General features: G+C 46.5%; 1 protein-coding gene across 3 annotated transcripts in view; it reads right to left on the reverse strand.

Moving 5' to 3' along the window:
* The window catches only part of MID1 (midline 1), a 388,661-nt gene that overhangs the window by 18,132 nt on the left and 351,405 nt on the right, over nucleotides 1-19,124 (reverse strand). For all 3 annotated transcript variants that reach the window (XM_074992785.1, XM_074992774.1, XM_074992794.1), the window contains exons 6-7: nucleotides 15,230-15,357; nucleotides 11,635-11,778 (exon numbers count right to left, since the gene is read on the reverse strand). In XM_074992785.1, the coding sequence (XP_074848886.1) occupies nucleotides 11,635-11,778; nucleotides 15,230-15,357 (272 nt within the window). The remainder of the gene's footprint in view (nucleotides 1-11,634; nucleotides 11,779-15,229; nucleotides 15,358-19,124) is intronic.

Here is a 19,124-nt window from a genome sequence, read left to right on the forward strand (position 1 = left end):
AGTAGGGGCTCAATATTTGCAAACCTTAGCTTCGTGAATTTAATTATTCGTGAGCGGCCACGAGTGGCTGCAAGCAGCTGCTTCCCTGGGGCTCAAGGGCACGGAGCGCCAACAGCCTCTGCATCTCTGGGGCATGGAGCACTGGCAGCTGCCACTTCCTGGGGGCTCTGGGCAGGAGTGCCAGCAGCCGCCGCTTCCCGGTGGCTCCGGGCAGGCGTGCTGGCAGCTGCTGCTTCCAAAGGGCTCCAGGTATGGAGTGCTGGCAGCCAGGGTCTGCCATATTCACAAAATTCAACTTTCATGAGTGTTCTCAACACGGGACCCTCACGAATGTTGAGACCCTACTGCTCTGAAAACTTATCCTTGGCAGTTTCTGTAGTTCCAACAGTTTACCTAACCTAAAGATAAAAATTCTTTTCTACTGCCATTTTGGGTCCTCAGGAATGTAATGAACAGTGAGGATAGAAACAACAAATAATTTGTTACATTCTAGCAGTGTGCTTAGTATTACCAAAAAAGAGAGGAAAACAATCTGTACCCCAAGGAGTTTACATTTGAAATGCAACAAAACCGCTGAGACACCAAAGCTGTGTCTACACGTGCATGCTACTTCGAAGTAGCGGCACTAACTTCGAAATAGCGCCCGTCGCGGCTACACGCGCCGGGCACTATTTCGAAGTTAACTTCGACGTTAGGCGGCGAGACGTTGAAGTCACTAACCTCATGAGGGGATCGGAATAGCGCCCTACTTCGACGTTCAACGTCGAAGTAGGGACCGTGTAGACGATCCGCGTCCCGCAACGTCAAAATTGTGGGGTCCTCCATGGCAGCCATCAGCTGAGGGGTTGAGAGACGCTCTCTCTCCAGCCCCTGCGGGGCTCTATGGTCACCGTGTGCAGCAGTCCTTAGCCCAGGGCTTCTGGCTGCTGCTGCTGCAGCGGGGGATTCATGCTGCATGCACAGGGTCTGCAACTCGTTGTCGGCTCTGTGGATCTTGTGCTGTTTAGTGCAAGTGTGTCTGGGAGGGGGGCCCTTTAAGGGAGCGGCTGGCTGTTGAGTCCGCCCTGTGACCCTGTCTGCAGCTGTGCCTGGCACCCTTATTTCGATGTGTGCTACTGTGGCGTGTAGACATTCCCTCGCTGTGCCTATTTCGATGTGGTGCTGCGCAACGTCGATGTTGAACATCGACGTTGCCAGCCCTGGAGGACGTGTAGACGTTATTCATTGAAATAGCCTATTTCGACGTCGCCACATCGAAATAGGCTACTTCGATGTAGGTTTCAGGTGTAGACGTAGCCCAAGTGTCCACGGGAGACAGGAACCTACTGATGTTCACTGAGAGCTGGATATCTAGCCCCATTAGGTACTTTTCAAAATCTCTGGCTAAGGACTCAATTCTCATATGCACTAAGATCTCTTACATTGTTCTGGCAGCATAGAGTGCCTTAATGTGAGAATAAGTGAGACTCAGGCCCTAAATACCCACGTAATCCAGCACATGGTTCTAGGCCCTGCACATTGATCTATGGACTCTGGTCCTAAGAGTGTAAGCCATTGGTGTCCAATAGGAATTCAAAGCTCACCACACTTGTAGTTGTCGGCTTTCCATATTTGCCACATTATATTATACAAATCTTTATTAAATAATATTAGAAAAATAAACACCTTCTGGCCTTTGAACTTGCATGAAAGGGTGAGATGATGTAATAATCACAGAGGCAAGTACAGTAACACAACTCCTTGCAGCAAAAGAAGGCTGACTATGGAAAGGCCTTGAACCCCACGTAGCCTGTAACAACCACATACTGGTGCAGCTGGAAGTGGCGCGGGTCCAGCTGTTCTTGGTGATTAGCATGCAGAGAGTGACGCTATCCCCATGTTAGAGGGAGTGACACTAAACCCCCATCCTTGCCATGCCCTGCAGTGCTCCCTTTTAGCATGGGCAGCGTAAGTGCCTGCAGGGTTCCCGCTGGCTGGCAGGCTGCCTCACCTGGGTAAGTACCCGTGTTAATCATCTTGAGTACGTGTGATGAATCCAAAGAATTATTATTTCTTATGAGTTAGGCACGCATGCATTCACCACCAACACCATGTTCCGTTCACCACATGTGATGAGTAGCAAATGTATTGGACGCTTCGTGTGTAAACTGTTCAAGAAAAAACAGTCTAATATTCTCCCTATTTTACAGATGAGGACCTAAGGGAAGGAGATTAAGTGATTTGCTCAAGGACTCTTGGTAAATCTATAGCTGGGTTGAGAACTGAATGCAGATCTCCTGAATTCCAGTCCCATGCTTTAACCACACTTTGTGGAATAGGAGTGATTCTCCTCTATGATGGAAGTCATGGGGGTTGTAGCCATCTAGGTTAGATAAATAAGGTGAAAACCTGTCCTATCAATTGATCATTCTACTCCTCTGGTCACTGAGGCAAACAAACAAGTAACAAAACCAGCCTGATTCTCTTGGGCTGCATCTACACTACAGCTCCCTTTCGAAAGGGCAGCTTTTGAAACAGAACTTTGAAAGGTGGCCTTTTGAAAGGGACTGTCTGCACAGGCAAATGGGTTCTACCCACTCTTTCAAAAGACTCCAAGTGCACCTTTGAAAGAGAGCATCCACATGTCTCAGGGAGCTCTTTCGAAAGTACAGGGGCAGGAACAACCGTGGGCAGGGTCACATGGCAGACAAGCCCTTCTGGGGCCACTGCCTGTCATCCCTTTAAAGGGCGCCCCCACCCCAAGCCTTGGCCTGCACACTCTGAGGGCCAGCTACCAGTTCCCAGGTGTGCAGACTGATGAAGAGCAGAGGAGGCACCCTGAGCCCCCATGGACCGTGAGCAGCCCCCCTCCCCTTTGAGGTTGTGGCTGGTGCACTGGCCATGGTCGTGGCCACCATGCACCAGTGGCTCTATGTGGCCACCCTACTAGCCACACTCTTGGAAGCCATCCTCAGGGCGGGATGCCCCACATGGTTCCCCCGGGTCACCCGCTGTGTGTGTGGCTTCTCCACAAGCAGCGACTGGTGGGACCGGCTGGTGCTGGAGGACTGAGGCGATAACCAGTGGCTACAGAACTTCAGGATGACAAAGGGGACATTCCTGGAGCTGTGCCAGCTCTCCAGTACCGTCACACCTACCTGAGGCCAGTGCTTCCACTCGAGAAAAGGCAAGCTATCACTCTCTGGAAGCGGGCCACCCTGGACAGTGACCAATCCATCGGCCATCAGTTTGTGGTGGGCAGGGCCACCGTCGGGGCCATCCTCCATGAAGTAAGCCATGCCCCCCGGGGTCATGCCCCCACCACATGCAGGAGCCAGGGGGTAGGGGTCACCCCAGCATGGGGCACCATCGGGGACAGGGGGTGGCTCCCACCAGGGTCAGGATGGGGTGGGGACAGAGGTGGGGGTGGGGGCCCCAGGGAGGCCTGCCCTACAGGGAACAGGGACAGGGGCAGGGGCAGGGACAGGGACGGGTGGGCACAGTGCACCCCTCCCCACACTCATGAACGCATTCTCCCCACACCCCCCGACACCCTGCAGGTCTTCCGGGCCATCAACAGGGTCTTCCTGAGGCAGCTGATCTGCATCAGGGTCCTGGATGATGCCATCTGGGGGTTCAAGGAGGTGGGCTTCCTGAACTGCTTTGGGGCCCTAGACAGAATGCACATTGCCATCCAGGCCCCGGGGCACAGCAGTGAGGCCTATACAAATTGCGACGGCTATCACTCTGTGGTCCTGCAGGTGCTTGTTCATGCCAATGGTTGCTTCTAGGACATCTGTGTGGGCTGGTTCGGCCGTGCCCATGATGCCAGGGTGTTCTGGAACTTTGAGCTGGGCTGCCACATGGCCAAGGGGACCTTCATGCCCCACTGGAAGCTCCCCGTCAGGGGCACCACAATGCCGCCCTGCATTGTGGTGGACGTGCCCTACTCCCTGTAGGCCTAGCTGATGAGGCCATACACGGGACACACGCAGCCTAGCCAGGACATTTTTAATGAGGGGCTGAACCCAGGCCGCAACACAGTTGAGCAGGTATTTGTCCGCTTGAAGGGGTGCTTCCAATGCCCACTCACCAGGTTGGAGGTGGGCCTCCCCAGCTTTCCAGTGGTGGTTGTGGCCTGCTGCGCCCTGCACAACTTGGTGGAGGCAAAGCATGAGCCATTTGTGCAGGCGTGGGCTGTTGAGGGAGGGCACAGGTACGAGCAGCCCCCTACCGTTCCATGCCACAGAGGATCACAGTAACCCCCCCACCCTGCACATACACCTCACCACCACCACCTCCTCATGTGCACAGGGGACTCAGGTTGAACCGTGCAATAAACACTAATGTCACCAGACAGTGGTCTGTGCCTGTGCTGACAGCAGGGACCTATACACTGGGGGGGAGAATGCAAACTTGCGGGGGTTAAGGAAAACTATATATGGGGGGAACTGCAAATGTGGGGAGGGGAGGGGAACTATAAACAGGGGCTTTGAGGCCCCGAGCAGGCGCCCTCCATGCCCTGGGAGGGCCGAGGGTAGGGGTTGAGGGCCCTAGCCATTGACGGGAGATGAGGTCCAGGATCCCTGTCGCTCACACCTGCACCCGCCTCTTCCCCCCACATCGTGGGTGGGCTGGGGCCAGTAGCACAGGCAGGTATGGGCACAGCTGAGGCAGGGCCCCTGCAGGCTCCCCAGGGCTGGCATGGGGGAAGTGGGGGGCAGTGTTGCGGCCTCCTCCCAGCTGGCCCTGGCCAGCAGCATATGGGCCAGCTGTACGAGGCTGGGCAGGGGCAGCTGGGTCGGGACCAGGGCAGCCAGGTTGGGCTCTTGGGTGGGGAGGTTGCTGCAGGGGGTGGGGTGGGAGGGGTGACCGGGGAGATGGAGGAGTTCGGTAGGAGGCAGGCTGACTGGGGGACTGGGGAGGGAAGGGATGTTGGAGGTTAGGAGGTGGGAGAGTGGCTGGGTGACAGGAGATGGTGGCCATGAGTGCTCTTAGAAAACCACATTGCACTGCATACAGTGAAGACAAAGAGTTAAAAGCTCCCCTTTAGCATGCTAAAGCAATTCCATGATGTTAAAAATTAGATTTTTACATGATTTATACTGCTTGCAAACCAACTAGTACGCAGTAATTACAAAAAGGCATTTATGGCATATAGATTACAGATGATTAGCTACTTCTCAGAGACGCTAATTTGCAAACAGCTCTTCAGATAATATTAGCTTTGAGAAAAGCTACAGTAATAAAAAGCTTCTTAATTTAAAGTTCTACGTTGTTATAGAAACAGTGCTGCCAGGCCTTTAGTAGCCAAGCAATTTGGCTACATTTGGTAATAATCTTTCTTGTATTAAATAACGCCTGGATCAAATTTTAACCTTCACATTTATCAGTTAATAAAAGATATCATAATTTACTATGTTGGACACAAAAAGCATCAGTAAAGCTTAGGTTTGTTTTTCTTGTTGAATTCATAACAATCTCTTAATGATACATGCTTTTGATGAGGGAACTGCAGTAAAGTGCAGCAAATCTGGCTATGCGGTCCTAAGAAATGGATTCCAACACAACAACTTACATAAGTAGAATGTGTGGGTATGTATCCAAAGAAATTCATATAGTCTTTGGGGAAAAAAGCATGTTGGCTTGATACAGTAGTCTAGCTACATCCTCCTAACTAATCTGTTGATAGAAATGGATAGACACTCTACATTGTTGGGCAGCCTACAGTAACAGCAGCTACTGCTTGTATTATTTTGGTTGGGGTGGGGGTGAAGTGGAGAATGCCTTTTACTATGAAGCAGTGTATAAATGCCACAAATATAGGGAAACTCACATTTACTGGAACAGCATTATATTAAAATAGAATAATTTGCTTTAGTACATTGAAATGGGAAGACTGCAAACCCAGCAATCATAAAGTTGCACTTATAGGAAAATGCTCTGGGAAAAATTGTTCACAGTAAGAAGGTGACACCGAATATACCTGTGAGCAGTTCACAACCGGGCCCGGATGGTCTAGTGGCAAGGCCCCCTGGCCAGGGCCTATTGGGGGGGGTCTACAGCCCCCACCCAAGAGTCTCTGGGTTGAGTTTGTGGTCTGGCCTTGAGAATCTAGTTCCCCCGTTTTGCAGAATAGGGGTTCCCGGGTGGGGGGGGACTCCCCACTCCCTACAGTACCTGGGGGAGGCTCCTGGGCTGCGCCCTCCGGTGGCTAACTGAGTGGCAGCCCCCCTGCCTTCGTAAGCCTCCAGGGATGGCATGGGCAAGCCGCATGACCTCTCCGATATGGCCGGGGGACGAGGAGCTGATGGTGCACTTCTCCAGTCTGTGAGTCCTTCTCCACGCAGTAGGGACGGTCTCTCTGGATTTCAAAATGGGGGAACTGTCCTGCTGGATGGGCTCCGGTGGTCTCCCCATTCACTACTGCCACCTGATCGTATGCGCAGCTCAGTGTCTGATCCATCTGCTGCTCCCCCACAAAATCCAAGGGCCATGCGAGTACTGCAGATTCAGGTGGGGGTGGCTCCCTCTCCAGTTGATGGGGGCTTGTGTCCACCTGGGCTGGGGCTGGCTCCTGGGAAGGCCCTTCCCCTGGGTCTGCCACCTCCCCTACTCCAGCCAGATTTGTGGCCCTGCCTTTCCCTTGCTCATGGGCTGGGGTTGCCGCTCCCTAGCTGAAGGCTTCTCAAGTCCTTCTAGCAGTTCATGAAAACGTCCCCAGTCTCTACCCAGTATTACCAGATAGGCAAGAGCTGGGGCCAGACCAACCATCGCTGGTTCTTCGTGCCTTCTCCCCTGTAGGGTCACCCAGGTGCAGGGATAGGCCTTCACACCCCCGTGGACATACTGCAGCCTGATGGTGTCTTGGGGAGGCCCTACCTCAGGCACGAGCACTTGCCAAACCAGGGTCTGGGCACACCCTGAGTCAATCAGCCCAATTGCCTCTGTCCCATTGACAAACACGGAGATGGTCAGGTTGGCAGGGTCTGGGCGGTGCGCCCGTGTTTGCGGGGTCCAGAGCTTCCCAAAGTTGCACTCCACACGTAGGCCGTCTCGGGACCAGTGCCCACTGCCCCCGCATGTGAAGCGGGAGTCCTGTTCTGGGGTGGCCTTCGGGGAGTCTCCTTGAGGGTCCCGTGGCGGGGATGGATGTGGAACCGGATCTCCAGGCTGGGGCAGGAGTGGGGTTGCTGTTACCTTGCCCGAGAGGCGTCTGGGTTCCCTACAGGGCAGTTGGTGGGTTGGGTCAGGGCCCTGGGGTTGAAGCCCAAGGTTAGCCCAGTAACTCCGAGTCTTTCGGGGCCCAGGAAGGAGCGGCAGGCACTGGGGCCTACCCCAGTCTTGTGACTCCTGGCCCCTCTCCCTCCCTTGTGCCGGGGTGCCTCTGACTGACTGGGGGCTACAGAGAGAGTCATCCCTGGGGACTTGGCCCCTAGATAATTCTCCACCAAGTGGATGGCTGCTGTCATATCTTCTGGATGGTTCATCACCCATTCCCTTCCCCCAGAGGGCAGAATCTGGGTGAACTCTTCAAGCAGGACATTCTCGGCTACCCGCCCCCCGGACTTTGTTTCGGGCTTCAACCACCTCCAGCAGGTATCCCAGAGCTTCTGGGAGATGAGGCAGGGTTGGGCTCCTGGGGCCCATTCTTCCCGACGGAAGCGCTGGTGGAATGTCTCTTCTGAGGTATCCAGAGCATCCAGGATTGCTGCCTGGACCTGGGCATAGTCCTGGTCAGCTACTGCATCCAGTGCCGGATAGGCAGTCTGAGCAACTCCCATCAAGTAAGGTGCCACGATGGCCGCCCACTGTCCTCGGGCCCACGGGGCTATGGTGGCCACCTGCTCAAAGGTCTCCAAGAATGCCTCTGGGTTGTCTTCCAGGCCCATCTTTGTGAGTTTGATTGGTGCTAGTGCCGGTGCCGCATCTGGGGTTTGGGGTTGTATCAGGGAAGTTACCTGCTGCATCAGCTGTTGCCAGTGGGTTGTGAATTCCCCAATTAGTTGCTGCTGCTGTTGAGCCATCTGTTGGAGAAGATCTGTTGCTGCTGCTGGCTGGCCTGTCGCTCCACCATCCACTTCAGCAGGGGCTCCATTGCTTCAGTGGTTCACACTTGCTGGGTCTATGGCTGGCACAGTAGGATGGCCCTTCTGCAGGGCCAGGCTATGCCTGCATTCTCCACCACATGTGAGTAGTTCACTCCTGGGCCTGGGTGGCCTAGTGGCAGGGCCCCCTGGCCAGGGCCTGCTGGGTGGGGCCAGAGCCCCCACCCAAGAGTCTATGGGTTGAGTTTGAGATATGGACCCAAGAATCTAGTTACCCCTTTTTGCAGGAGAGGGGTTTCCTGGCGGGGGGGCACTCCCTGCTCCACTCAGTATCTGAGGGAGGTCCTGGGCTGGCCCTCCGGCTGCTAACCAGGTGGCATCAGCTCTGGCCTGGGGCCTCCTGCCTCAGAGCCAGCTCCTGCCTTTTCACTGGTCAGCCCCAAACTGGGCTGGCTTCCCTCCCTTTATAAGCCTCCAGGCCTGATCCAGGCCACAGGTGAACTGGGGTGGGGCTGATTGGGCTAACAGGCCTTGTTTAACCCCTACCCTGCCTGACCTCCCTCTCAGAACCATTTATTTGAAAATTCAAGCAGTTCATACTCAAATTTCATTCTGAGAAAGTCAGATATACAAGTAGTAAGATTAAACTGCACTACAGAACAAAGATATGATCAACATTACAAAGAACAAAACACTCAAGAACACTAAGTCAAAACAGGAGGCTAGTGGACAAACCTCGAAGTATGGCTGGAAGCTGAACCTAATCATCTTATACAGTTTAAGATCAAAGACATCAGGACAAGCTTGTAGGGATTCTCCTCTGGGAATTGGTATTTTCAACAAGCAAAGGGCATCTCCCCTAGGAGGCACAGGATTTCTCAGATGGCAAGAAAGAAAGAAGGTTTACAAGAAGTGGAATGATGTTTATACATTTTTATGACCTAAAATAAAACTTTAGTGTTCCCTGGTTTACAGACGAAAGTAAAATTAAAACAAAGAGCCACTCATTTTTCACTCTTGAGGGAGACCTGAAGTAGTCATAAATATTTTAGAAAAATCAGAATATGCAACCAATTCATATTTCCACCAGTATAAATCAAGAGAGGAAGTCCATTGAAGTAAGTTGAGTTGTAATGATGTAAAATTGGTGAGACAGAAGAATTAGGTACAACGTGTTGCCACAACATAGCTACAGTTGTCTGAAGTACTAAAACCCATTTTATTAAAAAGCCTTTTATGATGTTTACTTGATTCATTACTTTTTATTTGATGCTTTAATGTTATTATGTATGGAAAATAGGAAGTGTGACAATTAAATTTCATACCAAACACTGAGCATTTCACACTGTGCAGTTCCAAAAATTATCAGATTACACCACGAAAACCCAATTGTAATTTGCTTTGTAGACCAAAGCTCTCACCTATACATGTGAAGCCTACCACATAGCCTTAGAAGTAGATACTCTGTTTTATTCACTTGTAAACAAGGAACAGAAAGCCTAAGATTACAAAGGTGAAGAAATAGCAATCATGCCAGCTGCCATTAACATCTGACATCAAAACCCATCCCTACTGTTCTGCAGCTGCTGTGCTCTCTTTATTGTACAATATGCCTTCTGTCCGGTATAATACCATGTATGAAAATGGGTCAGAGAATAAGCAGCAGATTGCATTGTTGAATAGTCCTCTCTGCTGGTTAGTGATTAATCAGAGACTCTTTTCTTTGTGTTGTCTGCCTTGCTCTAATTCCTTTGGAGTACTCTTAAACCTTTATTGCATTAAATCTATCAATTAACAAGGGTGTACAAGTATATTCTGAAGTTTACTTGGTCTTTCTACTCAAGCTCTATTAAGAATTTAGAGGCTGTTGACAAGAATTAAGCCTACAAGTGAAATACTAAATACAGGGATCACTCAAGTGTTTGACAAGCATGTGCTTTCAATATTCCAGCACTCTTATTTACAAAATGATGCCCTATACTCTGGTAGCAGTCATCTTCAGACCTCCCTGCAGACTCCAGCTAAATAACCCTCAGACAAAGCATTGAGACGGGACAGGAAACACTCACCCTATTTTAAAGGCATGGTAACTCAGGTGATGGGCATGACAAGCTTCCCTATGACCATTGGTATGACTGTTAGAACCTGGATTAGACCTCAGGCTTCCAAGCCTGTGTTCAGACCAAACCTCTTTCCCAGGTAGCTAACAACAGGAACTGTGTTTCCACACAATGCTAAGTTGAATTAAAGCATCTCAAAGCATTGATGCCTGTTCATCCTCTCAATTCATCAGCCTGCTGTTATTATTTCCATTATGTCAATGGGGAAAAACCATGCTGAAAATCACAGGACCCAGGAAAGCCAGAGTTAGGGATCTAGGATCCCTGTAATATGGATGGGGAGAGATAGGGGACTAAGAATGGGATCCACAAAATCCAGCATATTAGATGAGGTGCTGCCCACACTAGCCAATGGGAGAGGCCGATGACAGAGGTGTGTCCTATGTCTCATCCTTTTCACAGAGGTGGCTGCCTCAATCCAGGTAGCAGGGATGCACCCTTCTCTGCTTGTGATCCACAGCCGGAACTCCATTGCTGACCCAGGCAGCAGAGGTGTCCACCAAACTCCACGCAACACAGATGGGGAAAGAAGGCTGCCCTGATTACATTTACCCCAGCAATGAGGGTATTCATCCAGGATGTGGGAGATTCCAGGTTAATTTTCTACTTTCCCTGAAGGGGATCAGAGATTCAGCCAGGGGTCTCCTACATCTGGAGGGAATGCTCTAACCTCTGGGTTATTCTGAAGTGGGGCTTTCTTGGTCTGTCCTATTGTTGCCATTCCAGTGTGTACATAAACAAATAGGCACTGGGCCACAGAGAGAGACTCTACAGTTACCTCTATTTTCATGTCCAATGTAAATTTTTCAAAAGCACCTAAGTGACCTAGGAGCACGAGTCTAAGTGAAAGTCAACAAGACTTAGCCACTTTTTAGGCTCCTTAGTCACACAGATGCTTTTGAACAGACGCAACTGACTAGGCTTTGACCAGCTCTTACCTCCAAGCACATGTATAATCCCATTTGAGATGATAGCAGTCAAAGCACCTACTCTCAATAAATCAGATTTTCAAGAGAGCACAGTTTTATTTGGTAATGAGTGCTTTTGAAAATATTGTAAGGGGGAAACTATTGGTTGCTAAGTGTTTTAGAAAATCTGGCCAAGACCATGTGGCTTTGTCTATATTGTTAATAACATTGCTCAGAATGCTTAAATACAACGGATCTATTATGAAAGCTTCTTGTGTCTTATGAAGTGGATTGTACTTGTATCATTTGGAATCTATTATTGTTTCATGAACTCCCACCTAATTTAATTCCTAGCAAACACATGCACATTAGAAATTCAAGCCACACAAATCTGAAAATCATTTCAAAATCATTATAGTTATCAGGCATTAAATATCTAAACACAGCAATACAAAATTTATAGGAATTATGCTTTTTCTCATTTCTTCTTGGCTTCTGCATATATTCCCATTTGAAGCCACGTTGTTTGCTGAAAATCACAATTAAACATGGAAAGAAAATGAGATGATGTGTACTTACTAATTACATTAGCTTGTCCAGTGAAGATGGTGTACTGCAGCTCATAAGAGACCACACTGAACTCATCATCAGAGGTCCAGTGGACAGTGATTGTGTCATAAGAAGCCGTACAGAGTTCTTCTCTAATGGTTGGAGGGTTAGGGGCTGTGAAAAACCAAAAACAGTTGTCAGTGGAATGAGCTGACTGACTCAGTAGGGTACATTACCTTTCACTAGATTAATGTGCAAATTTTAGGTGGGATTTTCTAGTAATACTTTACTATTGATTTTCAGGCAGAACTTAGAAATGTTGAGTAGGAAGAGACTTTGGGATGCCAACTTCTTGTTGACTTCAGTGTGAACTTCTTAAAAATTGATGATATAGCCCCTGCATGGGTTGTGTAAAAATCTGTCCCCAGGAATCCCTGTCATAAAACTGCCACCATTCATGAGAGCCAACCTGAAATCCTTTCACATCTAAGTAGCTATAATACGAATAGCCTCAATGAGATCAGTGGTACTGATTACAGAGGCGCTCCTAACTAAATGACCCAATTGCACCTGAATTAAAAATAAAGGAAAAAAGTGAACTACCCAAGCTTTTGCTGGCATTTCTCAAATCTTCACAGGCACTTAGAAAAATAATCACAGAAGAAGAGTCTATTGTTCTTTCCCAGAAATTTTATTTTAATGTAACATTTTGCAATTTTATTTTGCCATTAAATACACTTACAATTCTTGTTTCTATTTCTGTGCTATGCAAGGGTTCAAGAGGTAGACTTTGCTCCAAACAGCATTTTTTCCTTATGTGAAAAAGGCAACTGCAAAGCATACGGAAATGCTCAAATGTGTTTAATGATCTGACTGTGATTTTTGCTGCTCTAAATATTGTAGCACAGAAGCTTGTCAGCATATTTTCCCCCAAACTGGGGAACCCTTGGGACAGATGGGTATTAACAAAAAGGGATGGAAATCAATTCAAATATGAACATTCATCCCAGATGGGGACCTTAAGCAAAAGAAAAAGAAACAATCCCCCAAAAGGGATATTGCTCCAATACATATAGTGTATACTAACTGGCAATATTTTGTGAAAGAGTCACATATTGCAGTGTGGCTATCTTGAGTTCTCTTTGAAATATTAGATGTTGACATTCATGGCTTTTAGAAATACCTGACTTTCTATCAAAATCATTTACTGGGGTTGTTTTTTAAAAGCTCTGTGGTATCTTATTCTTTCTCCTTCATATATTGCTGTTCCTTCAGCTTAGAAAAATATGATTAAACAGAAATAAACTGATTTTGTATCTTAGCTGAGGGATCCAGTTTTTGTGGGTTTGAATTAAACGAAAGTGCTTGTGCTTTTGTTCTCTTACATGCCTAATGCAATAGGATCCCAATCACAGCTGAGTCTTCTAGGCACTACCATAGAATAAATAAAAATGGAAGATTATAGTCATTATAATGAATGCTTAAATGGTAACAATCATACGACTTGAGAGAGATTTTTCAAATGAACCTATGAGATTGATGCACCCAATTCCCATTGACTTTCAGAGACTGAGTGCTCAATTCCCTTCATACCCTTTGAAAGCACCTGTGTGAATTTTCAATATGCGTGCCCACGGAAGAGTCCCCATGGAAGAATACAGACATTCATGCTCAAAAAAAGCCAGAGAATAGAGGGAGGATTTGACCCACAGTAGGAGGATTTTTATCTGATGCACTTGATATGTACCTCTCCTTTCCTGAAACTAGAATATAAGGACATTTGTGGATCATTACTTATTTTCATGCAACTGATAGACTACAAATAGTAAGTATGGAATTCCTCAAGACATGAGGGGAACTCCTTGACTGAAAGTGGCTCTCCACATCATTTAAATAAATGTTGAGATCTGATTGCAAAAACCATTCTTGGACCTGTAGCCTAAGGGGCTTTGGGTCTATAAAGCAAAGAAATAGGTACACTTTTATAAGCTGTTTATTCATCTGTGGTAGATGCAATACAGACAATTTTCTTTCATTGGTAATCCATGTACCGATTCATCTTCATTTTTAACTATTTATTATCATCACAAGGCTACACAAGGGAAAAAGATCGGTTATGTAGGGTAAAATTCTGATATATTTCATCTTTGTGAATAGAACTTCATTCTGCAAATGATTCTACTGTTTCCAGTGCCACTCTTCAATTAAGGTTCAATTATTCATCATGGGGAAAAGGAGTAAAATCTGGCTCTAGTGGTTTCAAATTGTAATACAGAATAATCAAGTACATATGACTGTTGGCATACATAAAATATCTTTACTTCAACGCTTGTGTATAAGATACAAGACATCCAGGTAGTGGTGCTCATTCTTTGGGTATCCTGTTCATATTTTGCAATTTGAGACATGCATTATCATTAGTATGAAAGACTAATCTGATAAAGACATGGGTAAATAGGCTGCTCTTGACTGACTAGCCAAATAAAGAAAATGTTAGATTAAAAACATCTAGCTAAACAACCTTCACCATTATGTTGTTCCCCCCATCTGGAATGTACGTTGTTTCACAGAACTGTGCAGAATAGAAAACAAGGCTGGTCTATTTGCACATGGAATTTGAGGAAAGGAGTTGTTGGGGGTTGGTATCCCAACTGTGAAGGAATTAACACTGGGGTGCCTTCTTTGATGGTGTACAGCATGTCCTTGTGAAAGCACATCACAACTACAAGGCAGTACTTTCAGGAACTCTTTGAACAGTGCTTTGTGTTTATTACTTCTGCATTCTCACTCTTCATGATGGCTGCTTGTAGGCAGTGCAAAGTTAGAGTCCCTGTCATGTTTCTTCTGCTCTCAATGGATTAAACTGAAATGAATGTTCTAATTCTGGAACCAAAAAATGAAGATTCCAGATTTCACCATTGTTTGGTGAATGATTAAATAATGCGTAATTGTAGACTATGCAATTTGCTTGGAAGGGCCCGATTCTGCAGATTTATTCAGGAAAATCCCCATTTACTTGAATGGGATCTTTGAGGAAGCACAGACTTTAGGATCAACCCATACAGGAGACAAAAGATACCAGATATTATACAACGCTGAAAACTACACTCCTTCAGGTATTTCATGGGTGAAACATACTGTATGTGTTGATTCACAAAGCCTTTTCTCATTGCTGATTCCTTAGTGCTGATCATTAGAATTGCTTCTCGTTACCAATGTAAGGCTACACTGCTCCATATAGCAATAGTAATCTGCCTTGAACACAGGGGAGTGCACAGTAGCACTGACCGAGGGGTAGGACAGGGAACAAATTAGGATTCTGAGTCAGGATTCACTCCCTACTTACCAGTTATTCAACGGGGGATGTGGGTGGAGAGGAATCAGTGTATAACATGTACTGGGCTTATCTTATTTTCCTTTCCACTTGTGCTGGCCAGAACACTGGGCATGGAGGATGGACAGAGGCAAGGCTACTCCTACACCTCACTCATGCCCCTCACATCCTTCCCTTCCCCCCAGGTTGTGACATGTAAGGCGGGTAATACAAGAAGGGAGCCTAACGGAATGGGAAAGTGATGATCTTGGCCATACTATTTTCCAAGTGAATTAATTGATTAAAAAATACCTGTAAGATAATCGAGGCATTCCAGCAATTTCTTCTCCCTAGTAAAATCAAGTGCAAAGGTATCGAAAGTATCATTGAGATTAATTTCAGGGATTAACACCTGGGAAGATGCCGTAGCCATAGAGACCCTACAATAGAAAAACACAGGGATGCAGTAGCTTTCACATTCATCTCCCAACCATCAGAATCATCAACCCAAAACTGTTACATTTTTACCACCGTATTTTTAAACATGTTAATTTAGGATGCCATCCTGTAGTTCTTCCTCTTGGGCTACAGCTACACTAGCCATAACTCAAAATAACTTATGCAATTCACACAATGCAAATTGTGTAATTTATTTCAAGCTAATTTATTTGTCCACACAACACCAAAGTTTGAAATAAGCAACTATTTTGAAGTTTCTGCTACCTCTTGTACAATGAGAGGGACCAAAACCAGAATACTGTGCGCAAAATAGCACTGCTCTTTCGAGCGAAGTGTTTAGCCACAGAATTGCTGTTTTGGAATATATCTGTATCCTGATATACCAACTATAGTGTAGTCATAGCCTTGTAGACAAAGTCCATAGAATCAGCCTCTTGTATAATTTTTAGCTTCAAAAAGGGCACTGTGATATTCAACAAACAGACATTAGGGTGTTTTATCTTGAAATGCTTTTTGTAGCAAAACATACAGGATAAGGATTTTTCAAATCTGAAACCCTTTCTTGCCTAGCTCACATCAAAAATTGTATTTATTTTTCCAGTAAACTCGATGCACCTGTAGATGAGTTTTTTCAAGGAAAATGAGGCTTCAGACAGATGCTGAATTTGGAACTTTTCTAGCTCAGACATGTCAGTGGGTACCAGGAGTGTAAGTGGTTTGTCATGTTTACAGAAAGTTCAGGAGAGAATTCATACCTATTGGAGCAAACAGATTTAGCATCCTGCTAATACAGCAGGAAAGGAGTAATTGTATCAATCTGGAAGAACTATAGAACTTTCAACAAGTTGCATTTGTCTGTCATTCATGTGGCACTGATCAAAATATTTTCATTGCTCTGATGAAGCATTTTCCCAAGACAAAATATTTCACTCTTGGGGCTCAAGAGACTCAACTCTCACCTTCCTGTTCCCTTTACTGCTCAGAATTTAATTTTCACAATGGCCCGTTGCTTCACATGAGTTTAGGAAATGTACAGTGCGAAACAGAAAGTTAGTGCTCCAGCTCACCAGGATTTAAACCCGGTTTTCTGAAATTGATGAATAAGGTTTCTCTTGTACTATAATTGCAGCTGATCAGCTTCATCAGTGGATCTGCTGAGCTGGTGGCTGATAACTCAGTTAATTGTGCTAGTGAGGATGAGGTCTATCACAAAGACTGCCAATGCAAGTGTTGGCACACAATGGGGAAGCTGCTTGCACACTTCCCCAGTTTTTAACAAATGGCCAGTAACAATTCAGCCCTAAGAATTCTAACCCTAATGAGGTTGGGGGAAGAACCATTCATTGCTTTTAGACCCCATAGGACATTATTTTTGGTCAGAAATCTTGTATCTGACCTTCTGTATCAGAAGTCCCATGCTGGGTTTGCTGGGAAGGACAGAAGTGGATTTGTGAGCAAAACAGCTGTTACTAGATGTCTTCATAAACCCTGTACAGTAAAGGTCTCTGCATTGGCCCTGCATCAGCTGACCTAATGGTGGTATTACATGTGTAATGGCCTCCACTATAGTTGGATTTTGTGCCTTGCAACTTACATGCTGTAGACCTATGTCTTTCTGGTTCGGGAGTAGATTTCACTGCCCCAGGTCCTCGGTCCTGCACTTCACCCATATAGCATTGGGTTACTGTGGCTTTATGTAAAGGAAGCAGATTTCATCCACAGGTGGAATAACCCACTAACTAAAAACTCCTGTTGTAAGCATGATTTCCCACTCGGCTCACAGGAAAAAAATTATACCCTATTCCCCTTGAAATGTGTGCATGAAAAAAATGCAGTCTACATAACTTTAAGAAATCAGTTATGGCCACTGGAGCTCCAAGCCCTGAAGAGCTGACTGCAGGTACACTACAGAAGCAAACAAAGTTTTACACATCACTAGAACTGAAAAAATCGTTTGTGGTGGCTAATTTATTGAACAAATTTCGCCTCCTTCTCAATTTTTTAAATTGTCTGTGGCTACGTCTATACTAGCCCCAAACTTCGAAATGGCCACGCAAATGGCCATTTCGAAGTTTACTAATGAAGCGCTGAAATGCATATTCAGCGCTTCATTAGCATGAGGGTGGCCGCAGCACTTCGAAATTGACGCAACTCGCAGCCGCGCGGCTCGTCCAGACAGGGCTCCTTTTCGAAAGGACCCCGCCTACTTCGAAGTCAGCTGATGGGAATAAGGGGACTTCGAAGTAGGCAGGGTGGTTTCGAAAAGGAGCCCCGTCTGGACAAGCCGCGTGGCGGTGAGGTGCATCAATTTCGAAGTGCCGCGGCCGCCCTCATGCTAATGAAGCGCTGAATATGCATTTCAGCGCTTCATTAGTAAACTTCGAAATGGCCATTTGCGTGGCCATTTCAAAGTTTGGGGCTAGTGTAGACACGGCCTGTGAGTGGTTTATGATTTTCTTGGATTTATCCCAATTTGAAGTTATACATTGGTCCACAGAGTGTTTACAAGTAGATCTGGCCTAAACTTGGGATTTCTGGCTCCTGAAAAATGGTAATGGTCTGAAACATGGTTTTGTTTTGATTCAGGAATCCTTCCCTGAATTTTCTTCTTTCGAAACACAGACACAGGATGTGTCTGAAACAAAATAAACCCTTCAGAATGCCAACTGCTGATTACAACTGACATTCTCACTACTGCTATGAGCAGTGTGAAACTTGCAGGAATGTAAATGTCACTCAGCTGCTGCAAGGGCTCCCAGGATCTGTGGCTCCAGGGCAGCCATACCATAAGAACTATTCTAGGATCAGGGACCCGCAACTTTCCAGACTGCCAGCTGTCTTGTTCCTTTCCAGGATTGCCTGCCCAGGAACTGAGCATTATAGGGCCCCAGTTGTCAAGGAAGTCTGGAAGACCTTGGTGTTCCCAGCCTAGGAGCAGTTTATATGATGTGACTGTTCCAGAGTCCTGGACCCTGGAGGAATCGGCATCACAGATCTACCCAGCTGCAGGGTTTCCTGTGAGCTGTGCACTTGTACAGCTGCTCAGGAGAGATTCCAGCGCTCCCCACCTGATTAGCAGATAGGGTTGTTTTGTTTGTTTGTTTCTATTGATGGTGCATATTATTTATTTCGTACATGGATGGAAAAAAAATGCATGGGGATGGAAAAGATTAGAGGGAACGCTGCCCTGCAGTCCAATGGGAAAGCTGTCAGGGAACCAGGCAGGATTCCACTGGAACATTGATTATAATTTGGTGAAATTTCAGATTCGATGCACTGGCATTTTCCAGTGAAACTGTCTTGTCAGAAGATTTCCAACCAACTCTATTCACAAACATTTAATTGTAGATACAGATTCGTAATGTGTAATCACATGTATTATGCAAGCATATTAATATTGTGGAGTTCAAAATGGACTTTCTGTGAATCACAGAATACTAGGACTGGAAGGGACCTCGAGAAGCCATCAAGTCCAGCCGCCTGCCCCAATGGCAGGACCAAGTGCTGTCTAAACCATCCCTGATAAACATCTAACCAACCTGTATATTCTAACACTCACTGAAAACATATTCTAACTACAAATATTTCAGGCCAGAGATTAATCCTCTAGAATACTGAAAAGGAAGACAAATTCCCATACTCTTACTCATGTTGAATTTTAATTTATTATGATGAGTGGTCCCATTGACTTGAAAGGGATAGCTTGTAAAGTAAAATACAGTTCACCGTAAGTAAAGGTGAAACTGGC

Source organism: Carettochelys insculpta, chromosome 1 (genome assembly GCF_033958435.1).
Source record: "Carettochelys insculpta isolate YL-2023 chromosome 1, ASM3395843v1, whole genome shotgun sequence".
NCBI lineage: Eukaryota > Metazoa > Chordata > Testudines > Carettochelyidae > Carettochelys > Carettochelys insculpta.